Below are 11954 nucleotides of genomic sequence, written 5' to 3' on the forward strand. Positions count from 1 at the left end.
CTCTTTAAGGGAGTAGAAAGCCCCATCTTTCTCCTGAGGATGGTGGTTTCAAACTGCTGACCTTAGAGTTAGCAGTCCAGTGCATAACCACTGTGCCAGCAGGGCTCCTTTGAGAAAGGTGGGTTAGAACCACATTAGAATCTCCATGACCTTGGTGGTTGCCATCCCGTTGAAGGGTTTTCAGAAGTAGATCTCCAAGCCTTTCTTTCGAGGCGCCCCTGGGTGATCCCGAACCACCAGCCTTTTGGCGTATAGTTGAGTGCTTTCCCGCTTGCTCTGTGACGGCCCTGTGAAGCGCAGGAGGCAGTTCAACGGCAGCCAGGTACAAAACCTAGTCCAGAGCAAGTAGGGATTCATGGCCGCTGGGATTTTCCCAATGAGGGCGCCCAGGCACAGAGAGCCAGCAAGGAGGAGGCCAGGGTCCCCTTGGCAACGGGTGACACCCAGAGCTGGCTCCTGACCCCCTGCCTGCTTTCGTTTCACAGAGGCAGCCATGGAAAGGGACCGTTACATGAGTCCCGTGGAGGCCCAGGAGTTTGGCATCTTGGACAAGGTGCTGGTCCACCCTCCCCACGATGGAGAGGATGAGCCAGAGTTGGTGCAAAAGGAGCCGGCGGCAGTGGCGGCAGTGGCGACAGTGGTGGGGGCCACAGACCCTGTCCCAGCAAGCTCCTGAGAGCCCAGTCTCCTTTGGGGAAGAGAAGTTGTGGGGCTGGCGGACCCCCAAGAATGCAGCCCTGCTCCCCTCCGGTTGCCAAGCCTGAGGCCCCTTGCGGAACTTAGGGTGACAGGGTGGGCTGCTGGGACACTGTGATTTTCAAGTAAACCCTCGTGATCTTTCCTGTGTGTACGCACGAGCATGTGCACGCCTACACCCACGCTCTGCTCTACTGTGGAGTCCACACCTCTCAGGGGTCACAGCGGCCCTGAGCAGACACTTCTCCCTGCAGCAAACAGCTGTCCTGTTGTTTGTTCGCTGCCATCGACTCAGCCCCCAGCTCACAGGGGCCCCGTGCACCCCGGAACCAACGGCGAGCCCCTTACAGCGAGAGCAAGCACTGCCAGGGCCAATCTGTCCCTGTGACAGCCTGTGGGTCGGACTGCTGTGAGCTTTGCACTGGCGGGGTGTCAGAAGGCCACCTCTAGGCCTTTCTTCCTACCTTTAGTCTGGATCCCCAGGCCGGTCTTCTGAGCAGCTTCTGGATGCCTTCAAAGCCGCCAACCCCGCAGCCAGTTCTTGTGAGGTGCTGTCAAGTGGGTGGGCTCCTAGCACCCTCATGTACCATGAGAGGGCTTCAAAGGATTTGTGGAAAATTCCAGTATCGTTTTCCTCCAACTTTGGCGGCCCCTTCCTATAACAAAAAAAGAGAGACCCTGCCTGGTCCTGTGGAACGCATTGCTGCAGCTACTGTGTCGGTCCGTCTCATCGAAGGTCATGTTCTTTTTTGATGTCTCCTTTATCAAACATGACATCCTTCTCCAGGGACTAGTTCCTCCCGGTAACGTCCAGAGTGTGTGAGGCAGTCTCCCTCTTGCTTCTAAATAGCATCCTGGCTGTACTGCCTCCAGGGCAGGTTCGTTCCTTCCACTGGCAACCCACGGTATAGCCGATAGTGAACCTAAACACTGGTCCAAGGGCATCGGTTCTCCTACCTCCTTTATTCATTGTCCACGTTTCATGTGTGTATGTTGTGAGGTGCCATCACGTGGGCTCCGACTCATTGTCAACCTTTACTTTGAGGAGCCCCTGGTGACAGAGCGGTGACAATTGACGTGCTAACCCAAAGTCAGCAGTTCGGAACCTCCGACCATTCTTCAGGAGCAAAGTGAGGTTTGCTACTTGTGTAAAGATTTCTTGGTGTGAAGGCAACATTGAGTCAGCTCCAAACCCATAGTGGACTGGATAATAGAATAGAATCTTACGCACAGCAGAACGAAATACTGCCCAGTCCCGGACCGCCTTCACAAGTGTTCATCTGCCTGAGCCGTGCTGGGCCATCTCCTTAAGGTCCTTCCTCTGTAATACTGCCTTTACCAAGCTCGATGCCCTTCTCTAAGGACCAGTCTCTCCTCTCGAAATGTCACAATCTAACAATCCACAGCCTTGGAAACCCACAGGGCCAGTTCCGCTCTGCCCTGTAGGGTCGCTGTGAGTTGGCCTGGTCTCCATGGCAGTGATGGTGTTTTATCAGACACGATGTCCTCACGTGTACACAGGATTGAAACTCCAGGAGGTACCAACAGATGCCAATTCTATCAAGAGTTTGATTAAGTTTTAAGGTGGGAGGCCTGTAGGTTTCCTTAATTATCCTGTAGACCACTTAGTCCAACCTTGGGAAACTTCATAACCTTGTCTTTGACCCTGACCTTTGACCTTCTGACTCCAGTGCCCCCTGGGCAACATCTCACCTGCTCAAAGTTGACCAGATCTGGGAAGTTGATGTCAAAAGAGGTGGGGCTAGGATCTGCAACTACCAATGACGTCCAGTCAGTTGTCAATGACAAGCACTAATAGACCTGGCCTGCACATGGGCTTGGAGCCCAGCCAGTAGGATGAGCTATCGAGGTGGCTAGAACCGAACAGCGTCGGTGAGGAGGCGGGTTCTAAGGCGAGCCAATAGCCTGAGGGGTCAGGCCAAGGATCAGCCAATCGTGATAAGGAAGAGGCGGGACTTGAGGGAAACCCAATGGGTGAACGGTCCGTTGTGGCCGCAGCCAATGGTTGCGGTCCCGGGGCGTTCCACGGACCCCGCCGGCTTCCGGGGCCATGGCCGGGAGCGGGCTGCGGGCAGTGTCCGGGCAGGGCTGGGTGCGAGGGTCGGGTCCGGCGGTACTGAGCCGCCTGCGGGACGCTGCCGTGGTGCGGCCCGGCTTCCTGAGCGCGGCCGAGGAAGAGACGCTGAGCCGCGAGCTGGAGCCAGCCCTGCGCCGCCGCCGCTACGAATACGACCACTGGGACGCGGTGAGCGCCGGGGGCGGGGCCACGGCTGGGGGCGGGAGCTTGAGCGCCTATCGGTGCCCTGGATGTGGGTCTTGGGGCGTGGCCGAGCCGTTTGGGGCGGGGCGCAAGGGGACGGGCCCTGGAATAGTGAATCGGGCTTGGCCCGTGCCAGAACTAGGTGTGGAGGGAGATAAGGAAGGTCAGGGGTAGGGGGCGGAGACAGGGCACTTAGGATCAAGTTGAGGCACTTTGAGAAATTAAGTCGGGGCCTGAAGGTCAATGGCGGAGGGAGCCCTGGTGTCCAGTGGTTGCATGTTGGGCTGCGATCTGCAAACACAGCTGTTCACAACCACTTCCCTTGTAGGAGAAAAGCGGGGCTTTCTATACCATCTCGGAAACTCAAAGGGGCAGTTCTACTCTTTTCCTGTAGGGTCGCTATGGGTCCGCATGACTTGATGGCAGTGTGTGGGGAAGGCCAGTCCCAGATGGGGCTCAGAGGAAGGGGCTTGAGGTCTAGGGCAGTGTCTAGATAGCACCCTGCTGGAGAGTGGACTGCACGCGGCCTCTCCCATGACTGTTTCCCTGCCCACCCCCCTCCCTGGGGAACCTTTAGGCGTGACCTGTGCCCTCTCTGCGCAGGCCATCCACGGCTTCCGGGAGACCGAGAAATCGCGCTGGTCGGAGGCCAGCCAGGCCATCCTGCAGCGGGTGCGGGAGGCTGCCTTCGGCCCCAACCAGGTCCTGCTCCCTCTGGTGCACGTGCTGGACCTGGAGCCGAAGGGCTACATCAAGCCACACGTGGACAGCGTCAAGGTGAGCAGAGGTGGGGGCTGAGGGGCTCCTTGTGGGGGGGCATGGCATTCTCAGCAGCTTAACCTGCCCCACCCTCTGCAGTTCTGTGGAGCCACCATTGCCGGCTTGTCCTTGCTGTCTTCCAGCGTCATGCGGCTGGTGCACACCCAGGAGCCCACAGAGTGGCTGGAACTCTTGTTGGAGCCTGGCTCCCTCTACATCCTAAGGTACCTCAAACCCAGCCTCCCCTGTTCCCGGCAGGCCACCCTGACAGTTACCCAGAGTCCTGGTAGCCACCGCCACCCAAAGCCCTGCTCCTCCGCAGTCCTCCCCGACACCAGAGCTTGCCCAGGGGTCTGGGACCCAAGACTGCCTGGACAGAGCCCCAACCCTGAGTCACCCCTCTGCTTCCTCTCTCCCCCTCTCAGGGGCTCTGCCCGCTATGACTTCTCCCATGAGATCCTACGAGACCAAGACTCCTTTTTTGGGGAGCGCCGGATCCCCAGGAGCCGCCGCATCTCTGTCATCTGCCGCTCCCCCCCTGAGGAGCAGAGCCCGGATTGCCCCCCACAGTCTGCTGACCCCCCTAGGCTGCCTCCCACCCATCAAGGACACTGTGTGTAAATAAAGCTAGCGAAGCACCCACAGCCTGTCTGCAGGGGCTTCAGTGTGCAGGGGGAGCCTGGGAACTGCCCCCCTGGGGATCAAGGTGGCTGGTCTCACATCTGGCGGACAAGGTCCCCAAGCCAAGAGAGTGCTTTCTTTATTGTGCCAACCGCACCCCCCAACCTGCTCCCCTTCTCAGTCACTGCAGCTGCAGGCCGCCGCCGAGAGCTGGACCAGCCGCTGCCAACGATGGTGGCTGTCCAGGAAGGTCACGTCTGTGTAGCTGGTGGCCCTGCAGCAGGGCCCGCCTTGGGCGAGTCCCTGGCCACGCAGCCGGGCCAGCGTCAGGCCATGCTGGGTGTGGGCACCACGGGGACAGCTGCCGGCGCAGTAGCGGAAGACCACCCTCTCTTCAGAGGTATAGCCCAGGCCCAGCTCGGCCACGGGCAGGGTCAGGCTCCAGAGCTGGCATGGGGCGGCTGGGGCTCGGCGCAGGCGAGCGAGGGGACGGCGGGGTCCTGAGGGTGAGAGGGGCAGCTGATGTGAGCGGGCAGGACCTGGGTGGGCAGGAGTTAGGGATCAAACAGGGGGACTTGGGGTACGTACCCAGCCACTGCGTCTGGGTCTCTCCAGTCTCTGTTTTGCGCCGAGTCCAGAAGCCTGCAGAGTTTACCAATGGGGACCCCAGGGCAGCGGGGGCCCCGCCGAGGTCCAGCAGCAGCCACAGGGACATCTGGCAGCCAAGCAAAACTCCCCCCGGGGACATGGCGACAGGTCCTGAGGCCGGGGAGCCCCTGCCCTCCATTTATGCCTCTGCTCAGGCGAGGGGGGTGGGGGTGGGGGTGTTCACTCTTCTCGCCCCACCCACCTGTGCTCCTTAGAGCTAAGCCTCCCCCCCCACCCACCCACCAGACATTCCACAGCCTGTTTCCGACACCCCTCAGCAGTCTGATTTACGAGGGTGGCGTAGCAGCCAGGGCCCAGCCCAGGCTGGGCAACCAGCACCCCTAACTGGGCCACCTGTAATCACCAGGGAGAGTGGGGGTGTCATGGGACACCCCCCCACACGGGGGTCTCTCCCCACTAGTCAGGTGCTGAAGCTCAGGAGACCCACTTAGGTGGCCGGCGGAGCAGCTGTGTGTGCTGGGGCGAGTGTGGAGGGGCCTTCATGGCTCCCCATGGAGGATTAGGATGTCATGCCTGTCTCCGGGCAGGCCGGTGAAGCCAACATCAAAACAGGAAAAGGGTGAGGCGTGGGGACAGCCAAGGATGGGGTTGCCCAGTGCATGGAGCTCCCCCCGCCACCCACTCAGGGGAACCCCTCCCTCTAGAAGGGCCCACAGCCCCCTCCCGGGAACCACCATGATCAGACCAGAAGGGAGCTTGAGAACCACTAGGTCCTGGGAAGAAGTGGCCCAGAGGAAGGGACAGTAGGTCCCAGGGACATGCAGTCTGGTGGCGTCTGTGCCTAGCTTGGTGTCACTCCGGGGAGTGAGCCTCCGTCCCTTCCTCCTTCCCACAGTCCGCGCCTCATGGCAACCCCACGTGACAGCAGAACTGTGGGGCCTTTCAGGCCATCATCCTGATGGGAGATTGCTAGGCCTTTTCCCCTCAAACTGCCCACCTTCCTTCCTCTGTTTGGACAACGTGAGGCTTTCTGTGCCAATGAGGATCGACCCTCTGGGAAACCCACAGGGGCAGCTCCATCCTGCGGGCCCCTGTGACTCAGCAAAGACCGGTGGCAGGGGCACTTAAGCACTGCGTCACTGGGGTTCCTTCGATGAAGAAAGAATGCGTGCTGAGGTAGTTTATTGTGCCAACACGTGGGGTTAATTGAAGGGCGAAGAGATAAATGGTTCAGTGAGCCTCGCCTTTCTAGTTCTCTGGTCTCTTGCTATCTGATGGTCGGACCAGGGTGCAACTGCCTCAGCCAGTTCCTGCTTCAGCTGGCAAGGCTCACTTCCTGCAAGACATCCCTGAGGAGAAGCCACATGTCCCTACCCCGATGCAGCCCTGTGTGCTGGAGCAGCCACGTGGAGACCCCTGTCAGTGCTAAGTGGTTTACACATTCACTGACTTGGCTTTCCTCCTGCAGTCGGTGTCATAGTGTGTGTTTTGTGAGGTGAAGGACTATGTGGATTGGTGTTGGACATATGGGTTAATGTTGGATTTATGGGCTTGGGCAGCACTGGGTTGGGATGTCTTCTTGATGCACTTAACCTTTATATAAAACTCTCTCTTACACATGAGTTTCTGTGGATTTGTTTCTCTAAAAGTACCCAGACTACACTTGTGCATTTGGCACAGTACCTGCCACCACGGGACTTCTAGGAACTTTTGAGCCAAAGGACGTCCATGTCCCTTTACAGGTCTGAAGGGGACGATGCTGGGTACCAATCATAAAGCTCAACAGAGACCAAGACTTCAACACGTCTGAGTCCCTAGGAGCCCTAGTGGCCTGGCAGCTACACATTGGGCTGCTAACCCAGGGTCAGCAGTTTGAGGCCATCAGTGGCTCTGAGGAAGAAAGACGAGGCTCCTCTCCCGTAGTCAGTCTTAGAAACCCAGAGGGGCAGTGCTACCCTGTCCTACAGGGCTGCTATGAACGGGCACCAACTCAATGGCAGGCTTGGTTTTAGGAAGGAGTCCCCGGGTGGCACAAATGGGTAAGTGCTAAATTACTCTTGCTAAAGGTTGGTGGTTCGAGCCCATCCACCTCCTAGGTGCCTGGGAAGAAAAGTCTGGTGACCTGCTTCCAGAGCAGCCCCATCGGGCAGTTCTTTACTGAGCGGGGTGAAGTCCCACCGATGCCACACTGCTAAGGGACCCCCCCCCCCACCCCCCACTTATTGGTGTTCACCCAGGCTGTGCTCAGGTGCTGAAAGGGAGTCTGAGGCTAGTCTCTTGCCCCAAATCTGACCCTACAGGACAGTCGAACAGCTCCTCAGCTGGTGGGTTGGAACCGCTGACAGGGGGGTTCAGCAGCCCAATACCTAACCTATGGCGACATCAGGAGGGGTCCTTCCCATGCCCAAAGTTGCCCCATACTGAAGAAACTGAACTGCGGCCCCCAGAACGCCAGGCCTGTGCAGCACTGCCTGGCCTCTGAGCGTAGCAGCAGTGGCCCTTGTCCCTGTGCCTCAGAAAGGCCTGTGCCCAGCTGCCTGGCAAACTGGCCACAGGCACCGCTGGGAAGAGCAGGCGTGCCACACAGAGGACGATGATGTGGCCGGCTTGCGGGGGGGTTGCTAAGACTGCAGAGCTGGACGGGCTGGGGGCACTGCTTTCCCGTTGTCCTAAAAAGGCCGGGCGGAAGGATGAGAAGAGGTTGGACCAACCTGGGACATTCCAGGGACTTAGCGGGACATCTCAAGCATTCCTGCTTGGCAGCCAGATGCCTTCGGAACAGGATGGGGAGGAAGACTTTTTCCGCCCAAGGATCCCAGCCCGGATGAGACCAGGGTCCAGCAGCCAAAAACACTCAGACCAGGGGCTCAAAAAAAACACTGTCGGGCCCCATCCCACTCCTAGCAATGTGGGACCCAAAACACAAACCCACATCAGCCCCCACTGAGCGAGAAGCCTCGGTGCTTAATCAGCGCTTACATTTGCTCCCACAGGGCAGAGGCCACAGGGCCACAGCGCCGAGAGCTTTCTAACACTTGCACCTTGAGCATGGCCAAGAGGCTGTCTGACCAAAGAGATGGATCCTGTGTGTTTCTATCCCTAAATGTAACCTGTTTGTTTCCCTAGTAACGCCCTTACTCCTGAAGATGTTCTGGGTGGCCACTGCAGCGGAGAGGCATGGAGAGCTCTGGGGACGGGCCTGGGCTGGGGTCCAATTTGACCATCCTCCCCTTGAAGTCAAGAGGCGCTCACAGACCACCACCGCACCCTTCTCAGAGGCTTGCCCTCCCGAATCACAGAACCCAAGGGAACTGCAAGGGTCAGAGAGACAGCAGGACACCCATCACCTTGGAGGCCAGTCCTCTGACAGATGACGACCCGAGATGCTCCCTGGAACAACCTCCCCTCGGAAACTCAAACTCACAAACATCAGGTCGATGCCGACTCCTAGCGAGCCTGTAGGGCAGGGCAGGGCTGCCCCTGAGGTTCCAAGACTGCCACTCTTTACAGCAGAAGGCCCATCTTGCTCCCAAGGAGCAGCTGGTGTTTTCGAACCACTGACCTTGTGATCACAGCCCAGTGAGTAACCACTGCACCCCCAGGGCTCCTAAGGGACAACCTGGAGGAACAATGACATCCCTGCTGTAGGATCAGCCCAGCCGTTCTCTGAGCAAGAGATGAGTTACCTCATGGACCACAGGGGACAGGGTGCGGTGAAGGTGATTAGGGTTGAGAGAACATGAAGTGCCAATAGGTGGCTCTGAAAGGCCACAGTTCAAACCCACCAGCTGCTCTGGGGGAGAATATGAGGCCATTTGTGCTGGCAGCCCAGTGTGGGAGTCTGAGAATAGTGAGGCTAAGCATTTGACCGTGAGCAAAAATCAGGTGGCCTTAGGATCCACCAGAAAGTCCTGGCACTTTCTGGAAAAGGCGCCGCTCTGTCCCCGGGGTCTCGACAAACCAGGGTCTGTTCAAGGGCAACAAAGAACAGCAGACCTGGGGTGTAGTTAACCGGCTGATGTTTACTGAGAAGTGAGGAGCTGCAGACAGAGCTGGCTGTCTCCCCAGAAACTCGGGACCTGAAAGCCCAAGGGGGTGCAGCTCTCTAGCGACACACGGGGTCCCCAGAAGCCAGAGACAACCGGAAGGCAAATAAGTCTTGTTGGAAGGCTCCGGCAGGCAGAGCCCGCCGCCGGAGGGCCGGCTGCGCTGGGCGGGGGCCTGGGCCCTGCCGGTCACTCCTTGAGGGAGAAGTGCATCTTGTCGTTGACCATCTTGCGCTCCGGGTTGAGGCGCTTGAGGATCTGGGCCAGCACGTTGACCGTCTGCTCGCTGCTCAGCCCCGTCTTCTTCGTCTGGAACTTCTTCAGCAAATCCTTGGTGGTCATGGGCTTGCGCGTCAGGTAGCGGCGCACAGCCTCCTCGGTCACCTGCACGTCGCTGCGGGGACAGGGAGGTGGGTGGCTGGTCAGCCTGCTATCCCTGCAGACCCCGCCCGGCCCCCACCATCTAAGCCAGCCTACCTGCTGCAGGGTGTCGACTTCCCAGACTGGGGCTGGGGGGTGGATTTACCAGACAGGCTCTGTGGCCCGGGGTCCATGCGGAGCCGCTTGGCAGAAGGGTTCTCACTCGTCCGCTTTCCTATGGAAGCCGCCCAGGGTGAGGGCTGGCCCACCGGGCGGCCGTCCCAATGGCCCCCAGTGCTCCCCCGGTGTCCTGTGAGCTTCAACGCGGGCAACAACAACCCCCACCCTGCCATGGAGATGACAAGCTGCACACCCCTCGAGCCAGTCTCTGCGCTCAGAGGTGAGCCCTCCCCCCAGCGTGGGGAGGGGCGGAGGGAGACGCACCTTGCTCTAGCCTGCTGGCGGCTGCACGCAGGGTGGACGAGGTGCTGCTGCTCTCTGTGCTGGGGGTGCCAGGCCGGCTGTTGCCCCGTGAGCTGCCTCCCGATGGCTTCCGCTCCCTCTTGGGGGGCGTCTTCTTCTTCTGTAGGGGTTGGAGTGTGAGTCCCTGCCCCATGAGGCCCGCCCCCACCCACCCCCAGGGCAGGGCCTCACCGCCATGAAGAGGGCTGAAGCAGCCTCACTGTCAATGTCGCTCTCCTCTGAGCTGTCCGACTCGTCGCTGCTGTCTGCACAGAAAGAGGCGGGGTCAGGGCCAGGCCAGCACCCTAACTGCCCACCTCACCTGCGGCTGGCACACTGCACCCACCTTTCTTGCGCTTCTTCTCCTGGGGGGCGGGAGGCTTCTTCTCCTCTTCCTCCTCCTTGTCCTCCTCCGGGGGCTTCTCCTCCTCGCTCTCCTCGCTGCTCTCACTCTGCTCGTCCACCCCTGGGAGGGGAGGGGAGGGGAGGGGAGGGGGGGTGAGTGGGAGGCCACAGGTCCCGCCCCGCCCCGCCCCACTGGCCCTCACCTACCCTTGGGCCCCTCCTCCTGCTGGACCACTTTGGGCTTGCCTTCCGTCTCATCTGGGGAACTGTTGGGAGGTGGGGGGTGCAGGGGTGAGACAGGGAGAGGGGTGAGCACGGCCCAAAGCCAGGCCCGGGTCCCCGTGCCCTCCGCAGTCTCACCTCGAGCCATCCGACATGTAATCCACCTCCTGGCCCTCAAAGTCCCCGTCGTCGCTGTCCTCGAAGGCCTCGTCATCGGAGGTCTTCTTCTTCTTCTTCTTCTTGCCTGCCTTAGTCTGCGGCGACTTCTTCTTGGCCTTGGACGGTCTGCTGCCTGGGGGCGGAGTGGGGGGTGGGGGGTGGAGAGCAAGCAGGGGTCTCAGGAGGGGCTGCACTGCTGGCCAGGCCCTCCTCCTAGGGCCCCGCCCCACGGCCCGGGGCCAGGCCGCACCCTCCTCGCCGCTGGCCTCGCTGTCCTCCGAGGACATCTCCAGATCGTCCTCCAGGTCGTGGATGCGCAGCTCACTGGGCTTCTTGCGGCCACGCTTCTCCTTCTCCTCGTCCTCGTCCTGGTCCTGGTCCTTGAGCCGCCGCTGCTGCATGATGCTGAAGTGGTTCAGGACCTTGTTCCTCCTGCAATGGGGCCTCGGCCAGCTCAGCGCAGCCCACCAGCCAGGGGACACCTTCCTGCCCCACCACTGTCCACGCGAAGCTGGCAGCCTAACACCTCCCAGAATCCTCCTGCCACATTAGATCCACACCTCCGTCCCAGCCCTGGCCAGTGTCCCACACGCATGCTGCCAGGAGACTGAGCAGGCTCTGGGCTGGGCTAGGCCTGGGCAGTGTTCGGCAGGTGGAGTTCCACGAACGAGCACTGACCACCCAGGCCCCGTGCCAGTGCCCCCGAGGACACACTGCCATAGGAGCCCACAGAGCTCAGCTGCAGTGGGTCCTGGTAGTGGCTGCCACCCTGCAGGAAGCCCAAGGGGCTGAGGGTGGTCACTGTGGTCTCTGCCTCTGGTTCTTGGGTGCCCTGCCCTGGTGAAGCCACCAGGCTGCTGACTCCCCACTGGGCTGGCCTTGTAGGCCTGCCCAAATCTCTAAAGGGTCTCGGCCCCCTGTCTTCCTGGGGACCATGATGGTTGTGTCGGGGCCGGCTCACCGCTCCCACTCCTCCTCGGCCTCCTCGGCGGTGAGCGTGCGGTGCCGGGCCAGCGGCGTGAAATTGTACCAGTTGTTCACTGGGAAGGCCTCAAAGGCGCCATCAGGGCACTGGGTGAAGATGTAGTAGGAGGTGTTCTCCGTCACACCCCCCTTCTTCACGCCTTTGAACCTGTGGAGCAGGGCTAGTGTCAGGACCAGTCATGAGCTAGAGGTCCCTTGGCGGGCGCTGCAGAACTCAGCTGTGAGGGCTGAGGCTGCCCTTCAAAGGTCTGAGCCTCCAACCTCCTGTCTGCAAAGCAGGGCCAGCCCTCTGAACCTGCAAAGCCCATCAGAGGGAAGCCTTAGGACAATGGCCCCAAAATCTGACCCCCAGCTGCTGCACGCAGGGGTAGGCTCGCTGCTCAGCCCCGTCTTCTTCGTCTGGAACTTCT

The 11954-nt window shown here is 60.2% G+C and overlaps 4 protein-coding genes across 4 annotated transcripts in view; 2 read left to right on the plus strand and 2 right to left on the minus strand.

Annotated features, from left to right (window-relative positions):
- LOC101643353 (caseinolytic mitochondrial matrix peptidase proteolytic subunit) overlaps positions 1–840 on the plus strand; it is a 5710-nt gene extending 4870 nt beyond the window's left edge. Inside the window, exon 6 of the mRNA XM_004714340.2 lies at positions 486–840. Within this exon, the coding sequence (XP_004714397.1) occupies positions 486–676 (191 nt within the window). The 3' untranslated portion in view covers positions 677–840. The remainder of the gene's footprint in view (positions 1–485) is intronic.
- Positions 841–2767: 1927 nt separating this feature from the next.
- On the plus strand, positions 2768–4380 carry ALKBH7 (alkB homolog 7). Its single transcript, XM_004714339.2, has 4 exons — positions 2768–2962; positions 3581–3754; positions 3836–3960; positions 4162–4380. The coding sequence occupies exons 1-4, from the start codon at positions 2768–2770 to the stop codon at positions 4355–4357; spliced, it is 690 nt and encodes a 229-aa protein (XP_004714396.1). The 3' UTR covers positions 4358–4380.
- A 154-nt stretch (positions 4381–4534) lies between these two features.
- Positions 4535–5105, minus strand: PSPN (persephin). The gene is made up of 2 exons (XM_004714338.1): positions 4946–5105; positions 4535–4857 (listed from the first exon to the last, which is right to left on the minus strand). The coding sequence occupies exons 1-2, from the start codon at positions 5103–5105 to the stop codon at positions 4535–4537; spliced, it is 483 nt and encodes a 160-aa protein (XP_004714395.1).
- A 3863-nt stretch (positions 5106–8968) lies between these two features.
- Positions 8969–11954, minus strand: part of GTF2F1 (general transcription factor IIF subunit 1) — an 8045-nt gene continuing 5059 nt past the window's right edge. The window contains exons 5-13 of the mRNA XM_004714240.2: positions 11522–11692; positions 10811–10992; positions 10540–10693; positions 10387–10445; positions 10181–10300; positions 10027–10100; positions 9817–9955; positions 9490–9607; positions 8969–9406 (exon numbers count right to left, since the gene is read on the minus strand). Of these exons, the coding sequence (XP_004714297.1) occupies positions 9202–9406; positions 9490–9607; positions 9817–9955; positions 10027–10100; positions 10181–10300; positions 10387–10445; positions 10540–10693; positions 10811–10992; positions 11522–11692 (1222 nt within the window). The 3' untranslated portion in view covers positions 8969–9201. The remainder of the gene's footprint in view (positions 9407–9489; positions 9608–9816; positions 9956–10026; positions 10101–10180; positions 10301–10386; positions 10446–10539; positions 10694–10810; positions 10993–11521; positions 11693–11954) is intronic.

Source organism: Echinops telfairi, unplaced genomic scaffold, assembly GCF_000313985.2.
Source record: "Echinops telfairi isolate 266 unplaced genomic scaffold, ASM31398v2 ScPeMD7_7459;HRSCAF=8497, whole genome shotgun sequence".
Classification (NCBI taxonomy): Eukaryota; Metazoa; Chordata; class Mammalia; order Afrosoricida; family Tenrecidae; genus Echinops; species Echinops telfairi.

Excerpts from the sequence above, each read along its gene's own strand:
- PSPN (XM_004714338.1), bottom strand. The coding sequence starts at position 5,105 with ATGTCCCCGGGGGGAGTTTTGCTTGGCTGCCAGATGTCCCTGTGGCTG. Across the intron at positions 4,858-4,945 it reads GACCCAGACGCAGTGGCTGG|GACCCCGCCGTCCCCTCGCT; the intron begins GTACGTACCCCA and ends TCTCACCCTCAG.
- ALKBH7 (XM_004714339.2), top strand. The coding sequence starts at position 2,768 with ATGGCCGGGAGCGGGCTGCGGGCAGTGTCCGGGCAGGGCTGGGTGCGA. Across the intron at positions 2,963-3,580 it reads AATACGACCACTGGGACGCG|GCCATCCACGGCTTCCGGGA; the intron begins GTGAGCGCCGGG and ends CTCTCTGCGCAG. Across the intron at positions 3,961-4,161 it reads GGCTCCCTCTACATCCTAAG|GGGCTCTGCCCGCTATGACT; the intron begins GTACCTCAAACC and ends TCCCCCTCTCAG.